Raw genomic sequence first — 18,118 nt, forward strand, 5'->3', positions numbered from 1 at the left:
TAAACCTCTGTGAGTTTCAGGCCAGCCTGGTGTACACAACAAGTTCCAGGATGGCCAGGGCCACAGAGACTCTGTCTCAAAATTCCAAAACAAAAAAGAAAGAAAACTGAACAAATCACAAAAAAAAAAAAAAAAGTAAGATTCTTCCATGATAGTAAGTAACATTCTTCCATGATCGTAAGAAAGATTCTTCCATGAGCTCTGCTGAAGGTTCGGCCTTGGTTTCCCTCTTTGATGGATCATCAGGATATGTAAGCCTTTCTTTCCCCAAGTTGTCTTTTATCATGATCTTTTATTACAGAAAGATAAAGAAGACTAGAAAAGTTGCTTCAAAGTAATTACTGCTTGGGGAGTGACCTTCTCTTGGCCCTCCCCACAGTCAAGGCATAGACATGTAACTTACACCTAGCTACGGGGGCCTAATAACTGAAGAGGGATGGAAAGGATACCTGTACTAATAAAGGGGTAGGAATTGCCGTTCTGTCTTAGTACTTAGCTGTGCCTGCATGTGACCCCTGGAACTAAGACAGCCATCTTAACCATTAGAAAAATATCACTAGCTATCTGAATATAAATCATGAAGGGTACTTTGGTATCTGACCTTATCACTGACCTTTTGTACTTACGGTGAGAAAGCTCTGCCTCAAGGCTCAACAGGCAACAGTTATCTTAGTTTATGGCTTGAGCTTAAGCCCTTTTTATCTGGATATGTGAAAGCAGCCTAAAGCAAGTATCTCTTCCCTCTACTAGATCCAGTTCTGAAAGTCAGAGTCCTGCTTACCCCTGACTCAGCACACTGTGTCACTGACCTGTATCTTTCCTGACTTTTGAAAACTCTAATTGCTCCCAAGTACAATTACACTCACATCTATGACTCCAAGTAAAATGGTTTCTACCATAAGTCTTTCATGACTAAGGGAAAAGTAATTTTTCCTGTTCCAGTATAAAGGTCCTACCTTTCTACTTAGCTTCATTACTATTCAAATGCCAACACGGTATTAAATTGACCTAATTTTTTATTAAAATCTTTTCACTGTTTTCTCAGCTTCCACTGCATCCTGTTTCTCTCCCTTGCTAGCAGCTGTTCCTTTCCCCATCCATACTCTCTGGCCACCTTCCCCACCCCACCCCCCAGCTTAAATAATGCAAACTCCTCCTCAGGTGCTGCTGCTATCTCTCCTAGGACCCAGAGCTAGGTTTGGTCCTGTCCCTGTTCCTGCTGTCACTGCCCAGAGGCTTGGACTCTCTCTCAGCACTCAGTTGGTCTCCAGATCCTGAGACATGAAGAACTGTTCTTACTGAAGGAGTCCATGTTTCGAAAGGTATGCTGGCAGTCAGGAGCCAAGGAATACCACAGATTCACACCACAAATCTCACGCAACAGATTTATTGGAAAAGCACAGGAGGGTGGCTGCCCCTGCTGGGGAGAAAAGCAGCCTTAAACTATTTTATTATGTTTATTTATTGTGACCTAGCATTTTTAAAGATTTTTTTTTTCAAGAGAGAGTTCCTCTGAGTAGCCCTGGCTGTCTGGAACTCTCTCTCTCTCTGTAGATCAGGCTGGCCTCAAACTCAAAGACTGAGATCTGCCTGCCTCTGCCTCCAGAGTGCTGGGGTCAAAGACATGTGCCCCACCATCACACCACCTAGCTTACTTCTTTCTAAATGTGTGTGTGTGAGAGTGTGAGTTTCTATGTGTGTGTATACATGAGTGCACCATGTGAAGGCTACTGGTAGAGGCCAAAAAATGGTCCTGGATCCCTAGGGACTGTATTACAGATGCTTATGGGCTAGCGTGTGGATGCAGGGCACCAAACCCAGGCCACATGCAAGAGTAGTGCATACTCTTAACCTCTCTCCAGCCCATGACCTAACAAGTACACAATGCTAAAAGCATGGTACTCCCCAGCTAGCTCGAACTGACAAGTCTCCTGCCTCAGCCTCCCAGTGATAAAATGACAGGGGCATGCCAACATGCTTGTCTCAGCTCTATTTACCAATTGATTGGTTATAAAAGCAAGTCTTGATGGATGTGGTAGCACATTCTTATAAAACCCAGCATTTGAGGACTGAAGCAGAAGAATCTCCAGTCAAGGCTAGTTGGACATTACAGGAGATTAAGGCCAGCCTGGGCTACAGAAAGCAGAACCTGCGCATCTGACATTATCAGGATTTGTATGTGCCAAAAGATAAGCACAAACCTTTTTTTAAATGACTTTTTTTTTTTTTGGTTCTTTTTTTTTTTTTTTCCGGAGCTGGGGACCGAACCCAGGGCCTTGCGCTTCCTAGGCAAGCGCTCTACCACTGAGCTAAATCCCCAACACCTTTAAATGACTTTTTAAAAGGCCAACTAACATCACTGACACTTGTATCAAATCCCCATATTCCTCCCTTTCATAGGTTTTCACTAATACACCAGGAAGAAACCAGAGAGGAAAGGAAGGAGACTGCGGATATTAAGTCTCAGAAGCAGGGTGAGAGGCTAACTGAGGTGGTTATAACACCAAAGCAGGAACTGGCCAGCTCTCTCACTCAGAGCTGGAAGGGGCCGCCTCCCAGCTCTCCCAGCATCCCTCAGTCCCAATAGCTTCTCCCAGTATGTCTCACAACCTCCCTTGCCCTAAACCTCTCCTAACCAGTGCCTGGGCTTCTGCTTCCCTTCCCCCCAGCCTGATCCCTATATAATCCAGCCAGGACACCTCTTGGCTTCTCTCTGCCTCTCCCCTCTCCTCTATGATCCAGTTTAGGGCGCTAGCTTGTTCAGGATTCTCTCCTCTGTGCCTTCTTCCTTACATCATGCCTGCCTTTCCTTTCATTTTCTCATTCTGGAGGGAAGGCAAAAGAGGAGAAAAGAGGAATACACATCAGATTACTGAAATATAATAAAGCTTAAAAAATTTTAGCTATAATTATTACTATCAATATTTTCAGGGCAGGGGTACAATCAGCCTTAAGATTTCTCATCATATATCAAATGATGATATAAATTTCTGCCCTTCCTGCTAGACTGTGCATACTATTATCATTTTGAGCAGCTAGGAAACAAAATGTTTACAGTACTTATATGGAAGAACAGAAATCATTAAATCTAAAACTTGTGTTTATTTGTGTCTATATAAAATAAAATTATGAACTAAAGGGAAGACATCAGATTAGAAAGAAAGTACTCGGGTTGGGGATTTAGCTCAGTGGTAGAGCGCTTGCCTAGCAAGCGCAAGGCCCTGGTTTCGGTTCCTGAAAAAAAGAAAAAAGAAAAAAAAAAAAGAAAGAAAGAAAGTACTCTTTTTTTTTTTTTAAATAAAATGTTGGCTTTTTAATGTTTTATTTTATGTATATGTTCTGCCTGCAAAGATGTGAATGCACCTAATGCATGCAGTGCCAGTGGTGGCCTTAAGAGGGCAGTGGATCCCCTGGGACTGTACTTACAGATGGTTGAAAGCTACCTTGTGGGTGCTGGGAATTGAACCAGGGTCCTCTGGAAGGACAGCCAGTGCTCTTAACCACTGAGCCATCTCTCTTGCCCCAGTAAAACTCTTTTTGAAGATAAGACCTTATATAGAGAAAATTCTAAGAACCTTACTAAAGTAACTATCCAAACAGGAAGTCACTTCTATGACCCTGACCTATGTAAGAGAATTAGCATACAATACAAAACTGTTCGTTTACACTGAAAATGGGAATGAAGTTACAAACCACCTGCTTGACACCTGACATATGAGGTCAATCCCCAGAACCCACATGTTGGAAGGAGAGAGCTAACTCCTGCCAGTCATCCTCTGACCTCTATATTTGCACCAGGGCAAATACAAGTTTAATGTTTTACATTCCATTAAAAAAAAAAATCAAAAAGCCTAGGGGTGGTTGGTGGTGCACACCTATAATCCCAGCAGTTAAGTAGGAGAGACCAGCAAGTCAGAAATTCAGGCCATGGGGTTGGGGATTTAGCTCAGTGGTAGAGCGCTTGCCTAGCAAGCGCAAGGCCCTGGGTTCGGTCCCCAGCTCCGAATAAAAGAAAAGAAAAAAAAAAAAAAAAAGAAATTCAGGCCAGCCTAGGCTGTGTACGAATCTGAGGTCAGTATAAGCTACTTGAGACCCGGCCTCAAAAACATTTAAAAGAATAACAGAAGCCAAGCATGGTGGCACATGCCTATAATCCCAATACTTAGGAGACAGAAACAAACAGATCTCAGGTTTGAGGTTAGACTATGCTACAGATCAAATTCAAGGTCAGCCTGCACTATACAATGAGACCATGTCTCACAAAATAGTAAGAAGTGCAAACTGGGAATGATCTTAGCACTTGGGAAGGAAAGACAAAAACATCATGTTCTGATTCATCCTGACTACACACACACACACACACACACACACACACACACACACACACACACACACACACACCAAGTACAGATCTTATTTTTATTAGTTTACTACACATTTTTTGGAATCATAGACTGATGTCTTAAAAGGTAATTCTACAAAAACACTTAAGACAGAAGATGTGTACAAATCTATCAATTAAAAGATATTCCTGCAGTCTTTAGGATTTTTGGTTCCATTCATGATACTAAAGAGCTCAGAGTTTGAAATATGCTCAGCACTGACAAACCGGTTCTATAATTCTACAGAATTTCTGGGTTCCATTCTCATATAACTTTTGAGAACTGTCCCAAATTGATTCACAGATTCAACATAATCATCAAAATTCTGAATTCCTTACAAAAATCAACAAGATCTCAACATTTATATGGAAAGTCAAGTGGCATAGAACCAATCACAAAAAAAGAACAAGGCTGGAATGTAAAACAAAACTGTAGTGAAAGGAGAAAGGGAAAGACAGAGAGAAGGAGGGAGGGGAAAAGGAAGGGAAGGAGGGAGACACTATGAAACCAGCACTCAGAAGGTGAGGACAGACCAGTCTCGGTCACACAGCAAGTTTGAGACCAACCTAGGCCACATGAGACCTTGTCTCTGAACAAACGAAAAAGCTAGAATAATCAAGAAGTGTGGTGCTGACACAGACATGAATGAGGGCCAGAGAGGTGACTCAGTGGGTAAAGACACTTGCTGCCGAGTTTGACGGTCTGAATAGAACCCCAGTTGCAGAAAGAGAACAGACTCCTGGACCTGTCCTCTGACCTCCACCTACGTGGGGCAACAGCACACTCTGCTACACATAAGAACAGTTTCAATTAAAAGAACGGCCACGCGGGCAAATAAAATGAAAATACATAAACACATTCAGTCAGTTTTATTTTTCAGACAGTATGTTAAGACGTGTACTATGTATAAAAGTATATAAATCATATTATATACACACATGAAGGCAAGATAACTTAGAAAGGAGGAAAACACTTGCAAACACATGTCTACCAGAAGACTTACAGTCAGAGTACCAAGAGAATTCTTATAATTCATTAATGAAAGGGAACTGAGTGAGGTGGCACATGCCTGTGATACCAACAGTTGGAAGAGACAAGAGATCAGGAGTACAAGGTCATCCATCCTCAGCTACAAAGGGAGTTTGTGGCCAGACTACACTACATGAGACCCTGACTCAAAAACTAAACAAACAAAAGGGCGATCCAGGCACCAGGGCTCACACCTGTAAGGTCAGTACTTACGAGGCAAGACTGCTGACGACTGGGCTACTTAGTAAGTTAGTGGCTAAACCTAAGCTATGAAAGCTTTTCTTTTTTGAACGAATAGGAAAAGAAAGAGTGAGCAAGCCAGGTGTGAAGGTGTGTAACTTTGATTCCACACTCAGGAGGCAAAGACAGGTAGATCTCCTTACGTTCAAGGCTAGCCTGCTCTACACAGTGAACTATAAGACAGCCAGGACTACATGATATGACCACAAATATAAAAGACAAATAATCAAACTTTAAAAATGAGCAAAGGATCTAAATACATGTCCATAAAGCAATGTACAATAAAAGGACAGCAAGATGCTCAAGCTGAACATTCTTAGACCATTAGACTTCAAGGTTAAGCAAATGATTCTACCTAACACCCACTAATGCTATAATCAAAAAGTCAGAGACACTGGTGAGGAGAGAAACTGGAACTCATTTACAAGGACAACAAGAATTAAAACAGTTCAATCACCATGGGAAACAATTTGACAGTTTCTCAAATGTAAACACAAACTTACCATACAGCCTACCAATTCTTTTCCCAGAAGCACCTAAGAGAATGGAAACTTGTTCAAGAATGTTTATAACAGGGGCTGGGGATTTAGCTCAGTGGTTAGAGTGCTTACCTAGGAAGCGCAAGGCCCTGGGTTCGGTCCCCAGCTCCGAAAAAAAGAACCAAAAAAAAAAAAAAAAAGAATGTTTATAACACTATTCCTAATTGTTCAAAATAAGTCTAAGGTCTATCAGTGACCAAAGAATTATAAAGATGTTGCTAGCTGCCCAGCTGTGGTGGTGCACACCTTTAATCCCAGGACTTTAGAGAAAGAGACAGGTGGATCTCTGTGAGTTCAACGCCAGCCTGGTCTACAGAGAGAATTCCAGGACAGCCAGAGCTGCACAGAGAAACCTTGTCTTTAAGGGGGGGGAAACTGTGACATTGTGGACATAGCTTACTGATAAATCATAAAAGAGGAGTACAGTCAGTACAGCAATGAAGTAGTGACACATGCTACATCAATCAATATACTTTTAAAGATGTTCTGTGAGAGAAGACAGCCTCTAAAGATCATACATACACTGACTGCATCTAAATGAGATGTACAGAATAGAAAATGTATGCAGCCCTTTCAAACTAAATAATTCACCAATGATTTTTGCTCACATATTTATATAGACTATGTATAAATTCCAGCTCTCTTCTAAAACCTTTTTTCAAGTACTTGAAAGTACAAAAGAACACTACGAGTCAAGAACAGGGCAAGACTGCAAAATAGCAAGGAAAAGCCGTATCAACCTCAAAGGTAGAAAACCAATTTGTCTTTGTTGGTGCCATCAAAGACTAAAATTCCTTTCAAGTTAAATTTTGGTCTCCTTTTGAAATGGAGATTACTATAAATAATTAAAGTGTAATTTGGATATTATTTGTCTGTTTTGCAAAGCAGCCAGATGGAAAAGTAGGTGGACCCAATATATACTTTCTGGATAAGCAAAGATAAGAGAATTGTGGAGTCGGATATCTAAGTTTGACTCAGCCTATTTATTAGAAAGGTGGACATCAACAACGTGCCTCCAAGCCTCAGGCCCTCCCTGTCAGTCAGGAGACACCATACCTCCTTTAGGGTGACAGGAAAACTCCATCTGTGTTCTAGACAGGGGTTAGAGAAAAGTTCACTCTTTTTCTTGGTGGGTGTGAGAGAGATGGGGGAAGGGTTCCTCACTTTATAACCCAGGCTCCTCTCCAAATCAGAGGTCACCCAGCCTCTGCCAAAGGGCAAAGGCCAGTGCTAACATGCCTGCTCGCTTATTTTTAAGACCTACATATATATTCTTTAGATTTGTGCAACTGGCATGTAATGTTAAAATATTACTAAAGTATTTTTAAATAAAAAGCTACATTCTCAGGTGCTGTTGTTTGAGACAAGCCTGAGCTACGACATGAGACTCCTGTCTCAAACAACAGCCTATCAGAAGACACGCTTCCATGCGCTCAGACACTAGTCAGGCGCATGCTTAAACCTCAGGATTTGGGAGTCTTATTCTTTTGAAGCTTTAGACTCTGGGTAGAATGTTCTGTTTCCTGTAATATAAAATCATAAAGTGATGATATTATCAAGTGAAAAGGAAATGTGGTACCTTAATCTTTCCACATCAAGCCAATATCATGCTGAAGGCCAGAGAATCTTTTTTGCTAAAAAACACAATACAGATATAATTAATAGTTATCATTTATGTTTGATATTAATCATATGAATATAATTAATATGTTTTATTGTATCGATTATTGTTGATATTAATGTAATTACTACTAATACATAACAAATATAACTAATGGTTATGGCTCAGTAACTAAGGTAAGATATAAGCTACACTGGTAAAGAAAGATCAATATTGCTTCAGAGTACACTGAAGTAAATGAATAACTTAACCGGTCTAGGTTGTCACTTATATTTATACAACATTTTAAGAACTAAGAACCTCTCTTCTATGCTTAGTAGATGAACAAAATCATGTAATAGATGAATGAGGCCAGGAAGTACAAAGGTTTACAAAATTGCCAAGCCACTCTGGGGTGATTTTATGAGTAATGCGGCATTTGGTAGCTTGCCTTAAAGAATATTATTGGACATTATCAAGTGTGTGTGTGTGTGTGTGTGTGTGTGTGTGTGTGTGTAACTGAACTCTCTTGTAGTTTCATTTTTGTTTGAAAAAGACATGTATCTCATGTAGCCCAGGCTGGAATCAAACTCTATCCTTCTGTCTCCACCTCTCAGGTTCTGGGGTTCCTGGCATGCAGCACCCAAGCCCAGCTACCTCTGTGAAAACTATAACTTAGTAATCAGATCCTGGACCATTTAAAGAATATATATATATGTATGTGTGTGTGTGTGTATATATATAATATATACATATGTATGTATATATACATATATATGTATGTGTATATATGTATGTATAGAGAGGCTGACTATATATATATATATATATATGAGGCTGAATATATATATATATATGAATACACATACACATAGTGCCATGGCACATTCCTTTAATCTGAGCTCTCAGGCAAAGGCAGACCAATCTCTGAGTTGTTCAAGGCCAGTGTGATCCATAGTCTCAGAAATTATATACTGAGACACTCCTGAGGATGTTATCACATTTCTAGTTTCCTTATCTTACTTTAGGACATGATTCCAAAAAAAAGGGGGGGGGGACACACAGTCAATGGTAGAGTTACAAGACTATGCCGATGTGGTGACTCAAGAAGAGAGGGCTGAGGGAGCTGAAACAGGCATGTTCCCATGAATTCCGGGCAAGCCTAGGCTATAGAGTGAGACCACCATGATTTAAAAAAAAAAAAAAAGTGGCACGCGAGAAAGTCAACAATGCTTTGCATAAGTGTTTTACCTCAAAATCGCTGAATAGTTGACTAGAACAAATTAAAACCTTGTCCAAAGTCAAGGCCAGTGGGATCAGGGACTCCCTCCAGTCCTGAAGCTTCTAGATTTCCCGTCCCTCAACAGCCCGATTCCGGATGAGTCTGGACTCCTCCAACGCCTCGGCGGCTTCAGCTCCGCGCCACTCTCCGGCCGGCCGCATAGCGGGCCGGCACACCATTCCGGCCCAGAGAGGAAAGGAGGGGCCTGGAGACTCACGCGGCCTGGGCTGCTGGCCAGCCCTCGAGGCCTCCCTGCAGTCAGCTTCTACCTAATAGGCCGCCGCGCGTGCACAGGGGGACCGACCTTCCGGGACGCGGACGCATCTTAGAGCTCTCAGGAGCCCGTGCCTCCGGCCCGCGACCGGCGCGCGCCCCCGCTAGCCCCGCCCCCGCGAGCATGCGCACCAAGCCCACCTGCGAGTGCGCGCCGCCGACGCCGACGCCGCACGCGCCGACGCCTGGAGGCCTGGCGAGGCCGCGGCCGAGGCAAGACCCAGCGCCCTGGGCGGCGCGCGGCCGCCGAAGTCCGTCCTCCCGGTGGGGCGACAAGCGGCGCAGGGGAGGGGACAGCCAGACAAGCAGGAAGCTGCGGCTTAAAAGGGCAGCTCGCGCCCAGCCCTTCCTCCCGCAGTCCAGGCCTGCAAGCTCTGATCTTCTGTGCTCCCGCCGCTCTCGCCTCAGCCCGCCGCCATGTACCGCCGTCTGGGCGAAGTGCTGCTACTGTCCCGCGCCGGGCCCGCTGCCCTGGGCTCTGCGGCTGCAGACTCAGCCGCACTGCTGGGCTGGGCTCGCGGACAACCCTCTGCTGTCCCGCAACCCGGGCTCACGCCGGTCGCCAGGCGCCACTACAGCGAAGCGGCCACCGACCGCGAAGACGACCCCAACTTCTTCAAGATGGTGGAGGGCTTCTTCGACCGCGGCGCCAGCATCGTGGAGGACAAGCTGGTGGAAGACCTGAAGACCCGGGAGAACGAGGAGCAGAAGCGGAACCGAGTGCGCGGCATCCTGCGGATCATCAAGCCTTGCAACCATGTGTTGAGCCTCTCCTTCCCCATCCGGCGCGACGACGGCTCCTGGGAGGTCATCGAAGGCTACCGGGCCCAGCACAGCCAGCACCGCACGCCCTGCAAGGGAGGTGAGTGCCCTCCAGCCCCTTTCCGCTCTCCCTCCCCTCGAGACTCCCGTAGCCCGGGCCGCTACTCTGCCCTGCCCAGTTATGCAGGCCGTGCCCCGCTTCGGGCTCCCCCGCCTCGGGTGTGGCAGCCTTAGAGGATACTGATTTTTTTTTTCCGCCCTAAAACTACCACATAATATGCCAGCCTTTTTACTGGGCAAGCCTTTACCCCAAGCCTCTGCATGTGTTGATGCTGACTTCACTGAAGACACTGTACAGCTTTTCTTTAGCGTCGGTGCCCTGTCATAGAGCTTGAGCCCTTAACACCAGCCAGCCGATGATACCAGAACAGAGAAAATGATTTTCTTTCTGGAGTTGAAATCTTGAAAGTTTGATTAACCAGCGCATCCTACTCATCTAAATTAATATAATTTTACACTGATGACTTTTTGTGTTGTGCCCCTTTCCTCCCCTCAAAAAAAAAAAAAAAAAAATACCGAGCAGAGCAACGCTCTGACAAACAGGGCGACCTGACATTAAATCTAAAGGGTGTAAACTACAGAACTGCCTGCCAGCCAATAGAATGAAATAGCCGTGGGGGTGTGTTCTTGTCCTGGCTAGTACCAGAATTGAGCCTAGGCGAAAGGTAGAGTTGGTCCTTAAGTCAGTTAAATTTGGTAGTCACTAGGGTATCCTGTAGTTTAAATTTTTTGGATGTGTGTAGATTGGCTTACAGACTTGTTTAGGGAGAAAAAGGTGGTTTTCATTTTATCCCCTCTACATTTCACAGTACAGCTTTAAAGGTTTTTTGTTTTTTTTTAAAGACCTGTTAAAAGAAACACCACCTTTTTTCTGTTGCTTACGCTTACTATATTGAATAGGAGTCTTGATGGAGGTTAAATTGGTAAGTGAACACAGAGGAGAGTAGACTAAAAATAGGGTTCATTTATTTTGCTCCTTCATAACTAATTTTGCTACTGTTATGAATTGTTATATAAATATCTAATATGCAAAATATTTGATGTGCAGCTCCTGCAGGGGTTATGGAGGGACCCACAGGTTGAGAACTACAGGACAAGACCTTTGTCTGCCTCCATTCTGTACAGTAGTTTTTTTGCTACTGACTGACTAAAAATTATAGAAATGTTTTCTACACTAGAAAGACTGAGACTATGGTGGTGTTCCCAGCAGTGGAACAAAGGTCATAGCTAAAGGTTTAATGATTTACCAAATTCTCATTGAGTCCACCCACTTCTAGGAGATCCCTTTGAAGCCTAATTTATTGTTGGTTAGTTCAGTAGTTCCCTTAGCTAGAAGCCATTGGAACCACTTTGACCTCTGATTTCCCATGCAGCTCCAAAATTATATAAAAGGGGTAGTCATTCTCTTACACCTCACCTTCCTTTCGCTCCCTCCCTCAGCAAGCCAGGAACTCAAATTCTACTCCCCTCCAGAACAAACAAGGATGTCCGTCAGCAAGAGGCATTGTATAGCAAATGCTAAGTTGTCCTTGTCTTTGCAGAGGGGAACATATTTCCTATCTCTTAGGAAGGTTCTTCAGCATCCTGTGAGTTGGTGGATTTTATTTTCTGTCTTGTTGCTGCTAGTTCACAGTCATTAAAGCAATCCCAGTTTGCCATGGTTTGTCATGTTAAATGCTCTTGTCACAGAAGTTTTAATACCAAAGTATTGAACCTAGCAACAAATATCGTCAGCCTATGGTTACTGGTCACAGTAACTGCTCACAGTAGAGTGAACTGCAGAGAAAGAGAACTGGTTTGTGGTTAGCAGCAGCAGCATTGCATGATGATGCAGCAAGATAAACAAAGTTGGTCTTCTCGGAGTAGAGCGTTAGATTTATCCGATATCGCACTGCCCCTTCACACCCTATGCCAGAGTGAACTGTCTTCTCTCTCAGTGTTTTGGGAATTTTGTTTTTGAGCACTCCTGCCTCATGGAATCTCCCAAGGTTTATTAAGAGAGGCCTCATCTGTTCCTTGACATCCTTTTCCCAGCCTTCAGACTTCTGTATCTAATCTTTCCTCCCAGCGACCTTATACCTGAGTTTCCTAAAATAAAGTCCTCAAGGCTGAACCAGGCCTGGTGACTTGCTGCAGTCCTAGCTCTGAGAGCTGAGGCAGGAGGATTGGGAGTTACCTGAGCTACTCAGAAAAACCCTATCTCAAACACAAGAACAAATCCCATACTGAAGCAGTAGTCTAATCTATAATGAGAAGAGATGGTTTAAAGTAGAGACCTGGGAGTGCTGGTGAGTAATTTATTTCAAGTAAATATTTAATAAAACTTGTGATTTATTTTTTTTTTTTTAACCCCAAGCCATGTTTAACTGAGGCTACTAGATTTGCCTCTGGTAAGGATTTACAGAGGACCAGAGATTTAACTAAGAACTAGAGCACTTGCGTAGCACAGTCAAGGCCTGGATTCTCTCGGTAGCCAGGTATGGCAATATACACTTATCTGTGATTCCCCAGCACTAAGGAGGTAAAGCGGGAAGAGCTGAAATTCAGTGCCAGCATGGACTGCATAGATAGATCCCGTCTCAAAAACCAAAAACTCGATTTTTGTAGCAGAGATGGATACTGTGATCAACAGCTGATTTGACAAGACTTGTTCGAGGGTTTGATATGTTCACAGCATAGTAGAGCTTGTTCCTGCTGCACATGAGGATGTTCTGGGTCGGTCATCTGCCATCCAGCTGTTGGCAAATCTGTCCTTGAGGTGCCTTCCCTCTCAGCTCCCTTTGCATTTCCTCTTCTGAAGAGAACAACTTTCTCACCAGCTATAGCATAAAGTTCTTAAAATCAGTGTAAGGGCTTAAGAAACCACTCAGTGGTTTAGAGCACTGGCTGCTCTTACAGAAGACCTGGTTTGATTCCTAGCACTCAGTGGTGACTCAGAGACATCCATAACTTCAGTCCAGTAGATCTGATGCTCCGCTGACCTCCTCAGGCATCAGGCATCATGTGGTACACGTGTATACATACAGGCAAAGCATTCAGACACATGAAATGCTAAAACAGTTTAGGAGAAGGGTTTAGCAATCAACTGACCATAGGAGCCACTTTCTCTGTCTTCTGTCTTGCCCCTCAGTATCTTCATGTTATATTAAGTCAGAGGTTTCCCAGTAACGGTTCTTTCTCCTATGTTAGAACTTCCTCAAATCATTGTTTAAATATAGATGGTGAACAGTAGATGGGTATCTTGTGTAACCTAATACTTTGAAAGTGTAAAAGCATGGCTGTGACAAAATAAAATACAAAATTTAGCCTATTTTATAAGCCATATAATTCATACATTTTTTTAGCACTCAGCTGTGAAGTGATGTCTGTAATACTTTTTTAAAGTGCAGAATTGTTTGCCTTTATACAGACAGTATTTTATAAAATCCATGTGTCCTTATGTGCAAACAAATGAAGAGAGCGCTCTGAAACCTGAGGCAGGGTATGCTACAGATTTCCTTTCTCCACTTAACTAGTTACAGGTCTCTCAGAGCACACTGTTTAAAATCTGCAAGTCACCAGTGCACACAACTCCAGAAAAATGGGTAATGATTAATGCTCCCATAAAATAACTGAAAAGATGAGGTTTGAGGCTTAAAACCAGAAAAGATTGGATTTTCCACTGTAATCATTTAAATTCTGAGAAAATAAGTTTTTATCCACTAATGTTGCAGATGTTGAAGATAGAAGCAGAAAGAACTTAGTTTAAGGCTTGGCTGGTCTGTAGAGATTTTCAGGCTAACCAGGGTTACACAGTGACCCTCGTTCTCAAAACGACAAAAGATGATTTGATAATGAGAGGTTCAGAGAGCTCTCGGGATGTAAGCTCACTGTGCCTGGAGGATGGCCAGCCTCTAGCAACTTAGGGAAGGAAACTCCCTTGTTGTATCCTTAGTTATATGTAAGGTATTTGTGTTCTATAAGGCATAATAGCATATTACTGAACCTGAGGAAGGACCTGTAGAAAGCCCTGGTTTATATCCAAGTCAAACCCTGTCCTTGTAACTAATTTCTGAGAAAGGGTGATCTTGTGAGATTATTGGGCTTGTATTTAAGCAGTGAGGTCTACACTTAGAATGGTTAGTGTTAGATGGGAATTAAATCAGGGAATGCCCACTGTGTGCGCAGAGAACTAAAAGGTGATAGACAGCGTTTTTCTGGTTTAGCTTTGTTGAATGGGTAATGATAAACCTAATTAAATGGATTACACATAATCACATCAGATCTAAGAATGGAGGTAATAGGTATGAGAAGAAAATGAGGTAAACTAAAGTAATTTTGAGGAAATGATGATATTCAGAGATGTAGGATGAAGATGGGAAGAATCAAATATAAAAGTTTTCAGTCTGAGAAAGTGGAAGAAAAAAGTAAACCTATTAGGGGCAGCAGGGTTGTGGTTAGGGTTAGTAGCCCCCACCTGGAAGGCATTCAACCACAGTGTAAATAGAAAATTCCAAGAGTTAGCCATTAGTGATCTCAACTGGTGCACCAATCTGGGAAGTGGTGTAAGAGCTCAGGATACCCCACCTCTGTAAGGCCAGACCTTTGTCTTAAGGTGCTTTATGATGGTGCTGGCAGTTTAGATATGCCAAAGAGCAGCCATAAAGTGCCTTCGTTGCCAAGTGTGTGGCTCATACTTACAATCCCACCAATTAGGAGGCAGGCAGGAGGAAAGTCAAGGCTACAGAGCCACAGTGTCAAAAAAATAAAAAATAAAGAATAAAATAAAATAGAGGCTCAGAAGATGCCTCCACCATTAAGGGCACCTGTTCTTTCCTAGGGCCCCAGTTCAGTTCTCAGCACACAGTGAAAAGTAATAGCTTATACAGATATGCATATATGAGCAGAAGATGCATAGCATTTAATATATTATCGTGAATACTTTGGATACTACACATACCCGAGCAAAGAGAATAGAGGTTTCCAAAATTCATCAGGTTGATCGAGTAATTGTGTTTCCTGCCAAGCCTGATGACCTGATTTCTTTCCATTCCTGGGATCCACACAGTAGGAGAACTAGATTCAGATTGTCCTCTGACCTCAGTGCACAGTCCCCTCTAGATAGTTCTTTTCCTGGTCAGTTGTCTCCCTTTTCTCAACAGTAATTCTGCCCTTATTCTCTGAAGACCCATGGAAACTGGATAGCTTCAGTCTTTTGAACGTTTTCACCTTTTCATAACAAGTTAGGATAGTTACTGTTGCCTTTTGTCTTGTTAAATGTTTCCCAACTTCTTGTGGATGTCGGGAGTATCTTTTTTTTTTTAAAAAAAAAAAACTGTGTAGCCCAGGCTGGCCTCAGTTGCCTGTGTGCTGAGATTACAGTCACACAACCATACCTGTCACCCAACTTTATACTCAGTAGTTCAGCATCTAACCTGTTGGGGATGAAAGTGTGACTATCAGAAGAAAAGAATATCTAAGCAATTTTTATTTAAAAATTAACAAGATCCTCTTTTTTTTTAATGCATAATCTCCCATCTGTTGGGGTGATAAGGCAAGCTTTATGCACAAGACTTAATATAAGACAGCTATATTGTTAGTAGTTGTACTGCATAGAGGTTATTTAGTAAGTTCCCAGGATACAGATTTAAGTGATTGAGAATGCTGGTCACAAGTGCTAATCAAGTAACTTAAGTTGTAATTTTTTTTTTTTTTCCGGAGCTGGGGACCGAATCCAGGGCCTTGCGCTTCCTAGGCAAGCGCTCTACCACTGAGCTAAATCCCCAACCCTTAAGTTGTAATTTTTAAAAAGAAAGTCTTATGTAAGACATAATTTAAATATTTAATGAAGAAGCTAAACTTTGTTTCCCAAGAAGCTTAAGTTTGTCTCTTCCAAGTGGGTTAGCAGTTCTTAAAACCTATGTTTCCTGACTTCTTAGACAGAGCAGTTCCTTGGCACCACAGAGTAAGTTAATTGGTTTCCCTTCTCCCTCCCTCCTTTTCTTCCTTTGCTTTCTATGCTAGTGAAGAAACCCAGGTCCTTGCACAAGCGCTGTGCCTTTGAGCTACAGTCACAGCCTAGGACTCCTGTTTATTAAGTAGATAGTTTAGAATACCACTGGAATTTGAGTTCCAGGTGGACAAGCTATGCCCCATTAAGGAGATCCCAATTCAAGTAATATTTAAAAACATTTGAGTTTCCATAAATGTTTACTGATTCATCATACAAAAGGATGGTAGCTAAGGAGTTATGTGAGTGTGTGTTTGGTTTTGATTCATCTAGAAACAGGAGAAAAAAAAAATGTCAAGCTATCTATCAGTTGTGGTTTTTTTACTTAGTCTTTTTTTTTTTCCTAAGTATTGAGCTGGTGGTTTATTTTTCTCTATCACCATAGCAATCCCAGCTAGTTTTGAAGCGGGGTAGCATTGGTTTGCTTTGGTTCTGTTTTCATTTTTGTGAGACTTAAACTTCGTTTTACATTTACTTATTATGTGGGGTTGGGACGTGTGCATGGAAGTCAGAGGACAACTACAGAAATCTGGTCCTCCCTTTGGACCATGTGGACCCTGGCGATGGAACTTTTGGCTACAAACACCTTTACCTGCTGAACCATCTTTCTAGCCTGGGGATGCATTCTCACTCTATAACTAACTGGATGTTTTTGTGTTGTCCAGACGTGCACTGGACTTGGGCTTCTGCCTCAGTGCCCTGATTGTTGACTTGCCCATCTATCTACTCCAGCTATTTTGTGCTTTATTTGTTTATTATATGAGTACACTGTAGCTGTCTTCAGACACACCAGAAGAGGGCATCAGATCCCATTACAGATGGTTGTGAGCCACCATGTGGTTGCTGGGATTTGAACTCAGGACCTCTGGAAGAGCAGTCAGTGCTCTTAACCGCTGAGCCATCTCTCCAGCTCATGTTTTTACATTCTTTTAATGATGACTTAGTCACACTTTCATCAAGAGGTTTGATGCTGAACTACTGAGTATAAAGTTGGGTGACAGGTATGATGGTGCATGCCTATAATCTCAGCACACAGGCCACTGAGGCCAGCCTGAACTAAATAGAATCCACCAGTCACTAGGTTCCTAAGCATGCTGAGAATCATGTGATAATTAAAATGCACTAGAGGGGCTGGAAGAGGGCTCAGTGTTTGAGGGCACTTGGTGCTCTTGCTGAGGACCCAGGTTCAATCCCAGAACCCACATCGAAGCTCGGAACCACTTGTAACTTGAGTTTGGATCTGACATCCTCTTCTGCCTCTGCAGACACCAGGCATGTACATGACCCACAGACCTACAGGCAAAACACCCAAACACATGAAATATAAAGAAAGTGTAATAGTAAAGACTAGAGCAGTGACTGTACCATGTGTAGTTTGTGTCTATCTCTTGCATTTCCTTAGTATTAAATGTGAAAGTCAAAGTCCCCGTTAACTTTTTAAGAATAAACTCTAGTTTCAAAGCTTCCTGGAGTGGAAGTTTTCATCCTGCCTTCCCTGTGCTGGCAAGTCTTAGGCTAGCATGTCATGGGCTAGAGTAATTTTGGAAAAGGGAATCTCAGTTGAGAAAATGCCTGCCTGATTAGCCTGCAGACAAGCCTGTAGAGCATGTTCAGTTAGCATATGATGTCGGAGGGCCCAGCTCACTGTGGGCAGTGCTGGTCCTGGGAGCTATAAGAAAGCTGACGGAGCAAGCCAGTAAGCAGCACTTCCCCACGGCCTCTGCAGCAGCTCCTACCCCACGTTCCTGCCCAGTTGAGTTCCTGCCCTGACTTCCTTCGGTGAAATGGCTAAGGCTCTACCCTTCCAGTTTCTCCCTAGTTGATACAATGAACATCACCGTGGAGGTGTGTGTAGTTCTCTCTGCTGGACTAGGTAGAGCTTGAGTTATTTCGTCAGCAGGACAGAACATGGCTCTAGATTTGAGGCCCCTCCTGATGACATCCAGTCAGTAGTCCACAGTT

The 18,118-nt window shown here is 42.9% G+C and overlaps 2 protein-coding genes across 29 annotated transcripts in view; one reads left to right on the forward strand and one right to left on the reverse strand.

Moving 5' to 3' along the window:
- Shld2 (shieldin complex subunit 2) overlaps positions 1–10,213 on the reverse strand; it is a 99,542-nt gene extending 89,329 nt beyond the window's left edge. For 17 of the 28 annotated variants that reach the window (XR_015639499.1, XR_015639497.1, XR_015639498.1 and 14 more), the window contains exons 1-2: positions 9,042–9,364; positions 7,770–7,824 (exon numbers count right to left, since the gene is read on the reverse strand). The gene's annotated coding sequence lies outside the window, so the exon portion shown is untranslated. 28 annotated transcript variants of the gene reach the window in all.
- Glud1 (glutamate dehydrogenase 1) overlaps positions 9,593–18,118 on the forward strand; it is a 33,076-nt gene continuing 24,550 nt past the window's right edge. Inside the window, 1 exon segment of the mRNA NM_012570.2 lies at positions 9,593–10,207. Coding sequence (NP_036702.1) covers positions 9,763–10,207 — 445 coding nt within the window. The 5' untranslated portion in view covers positions 9,593–9,762.

The sequence above is a fragment of the Rattus norvegicus genome, chromosome 16 (genome assembly GCF_021556685.1).
Source record: "Rattus norvegicus strain SHRSP/BbbUtx chromosome 16, alternate assembly SHRSP_T2T, whole genome shotgun sequence".
Taxonomy (NCBI): domain Eukaryota; kingdom Metazoa; phylum Chordata; class Mammalia; order Rodentia; family Muridae; genus Rattus; species Rattus norvegicus.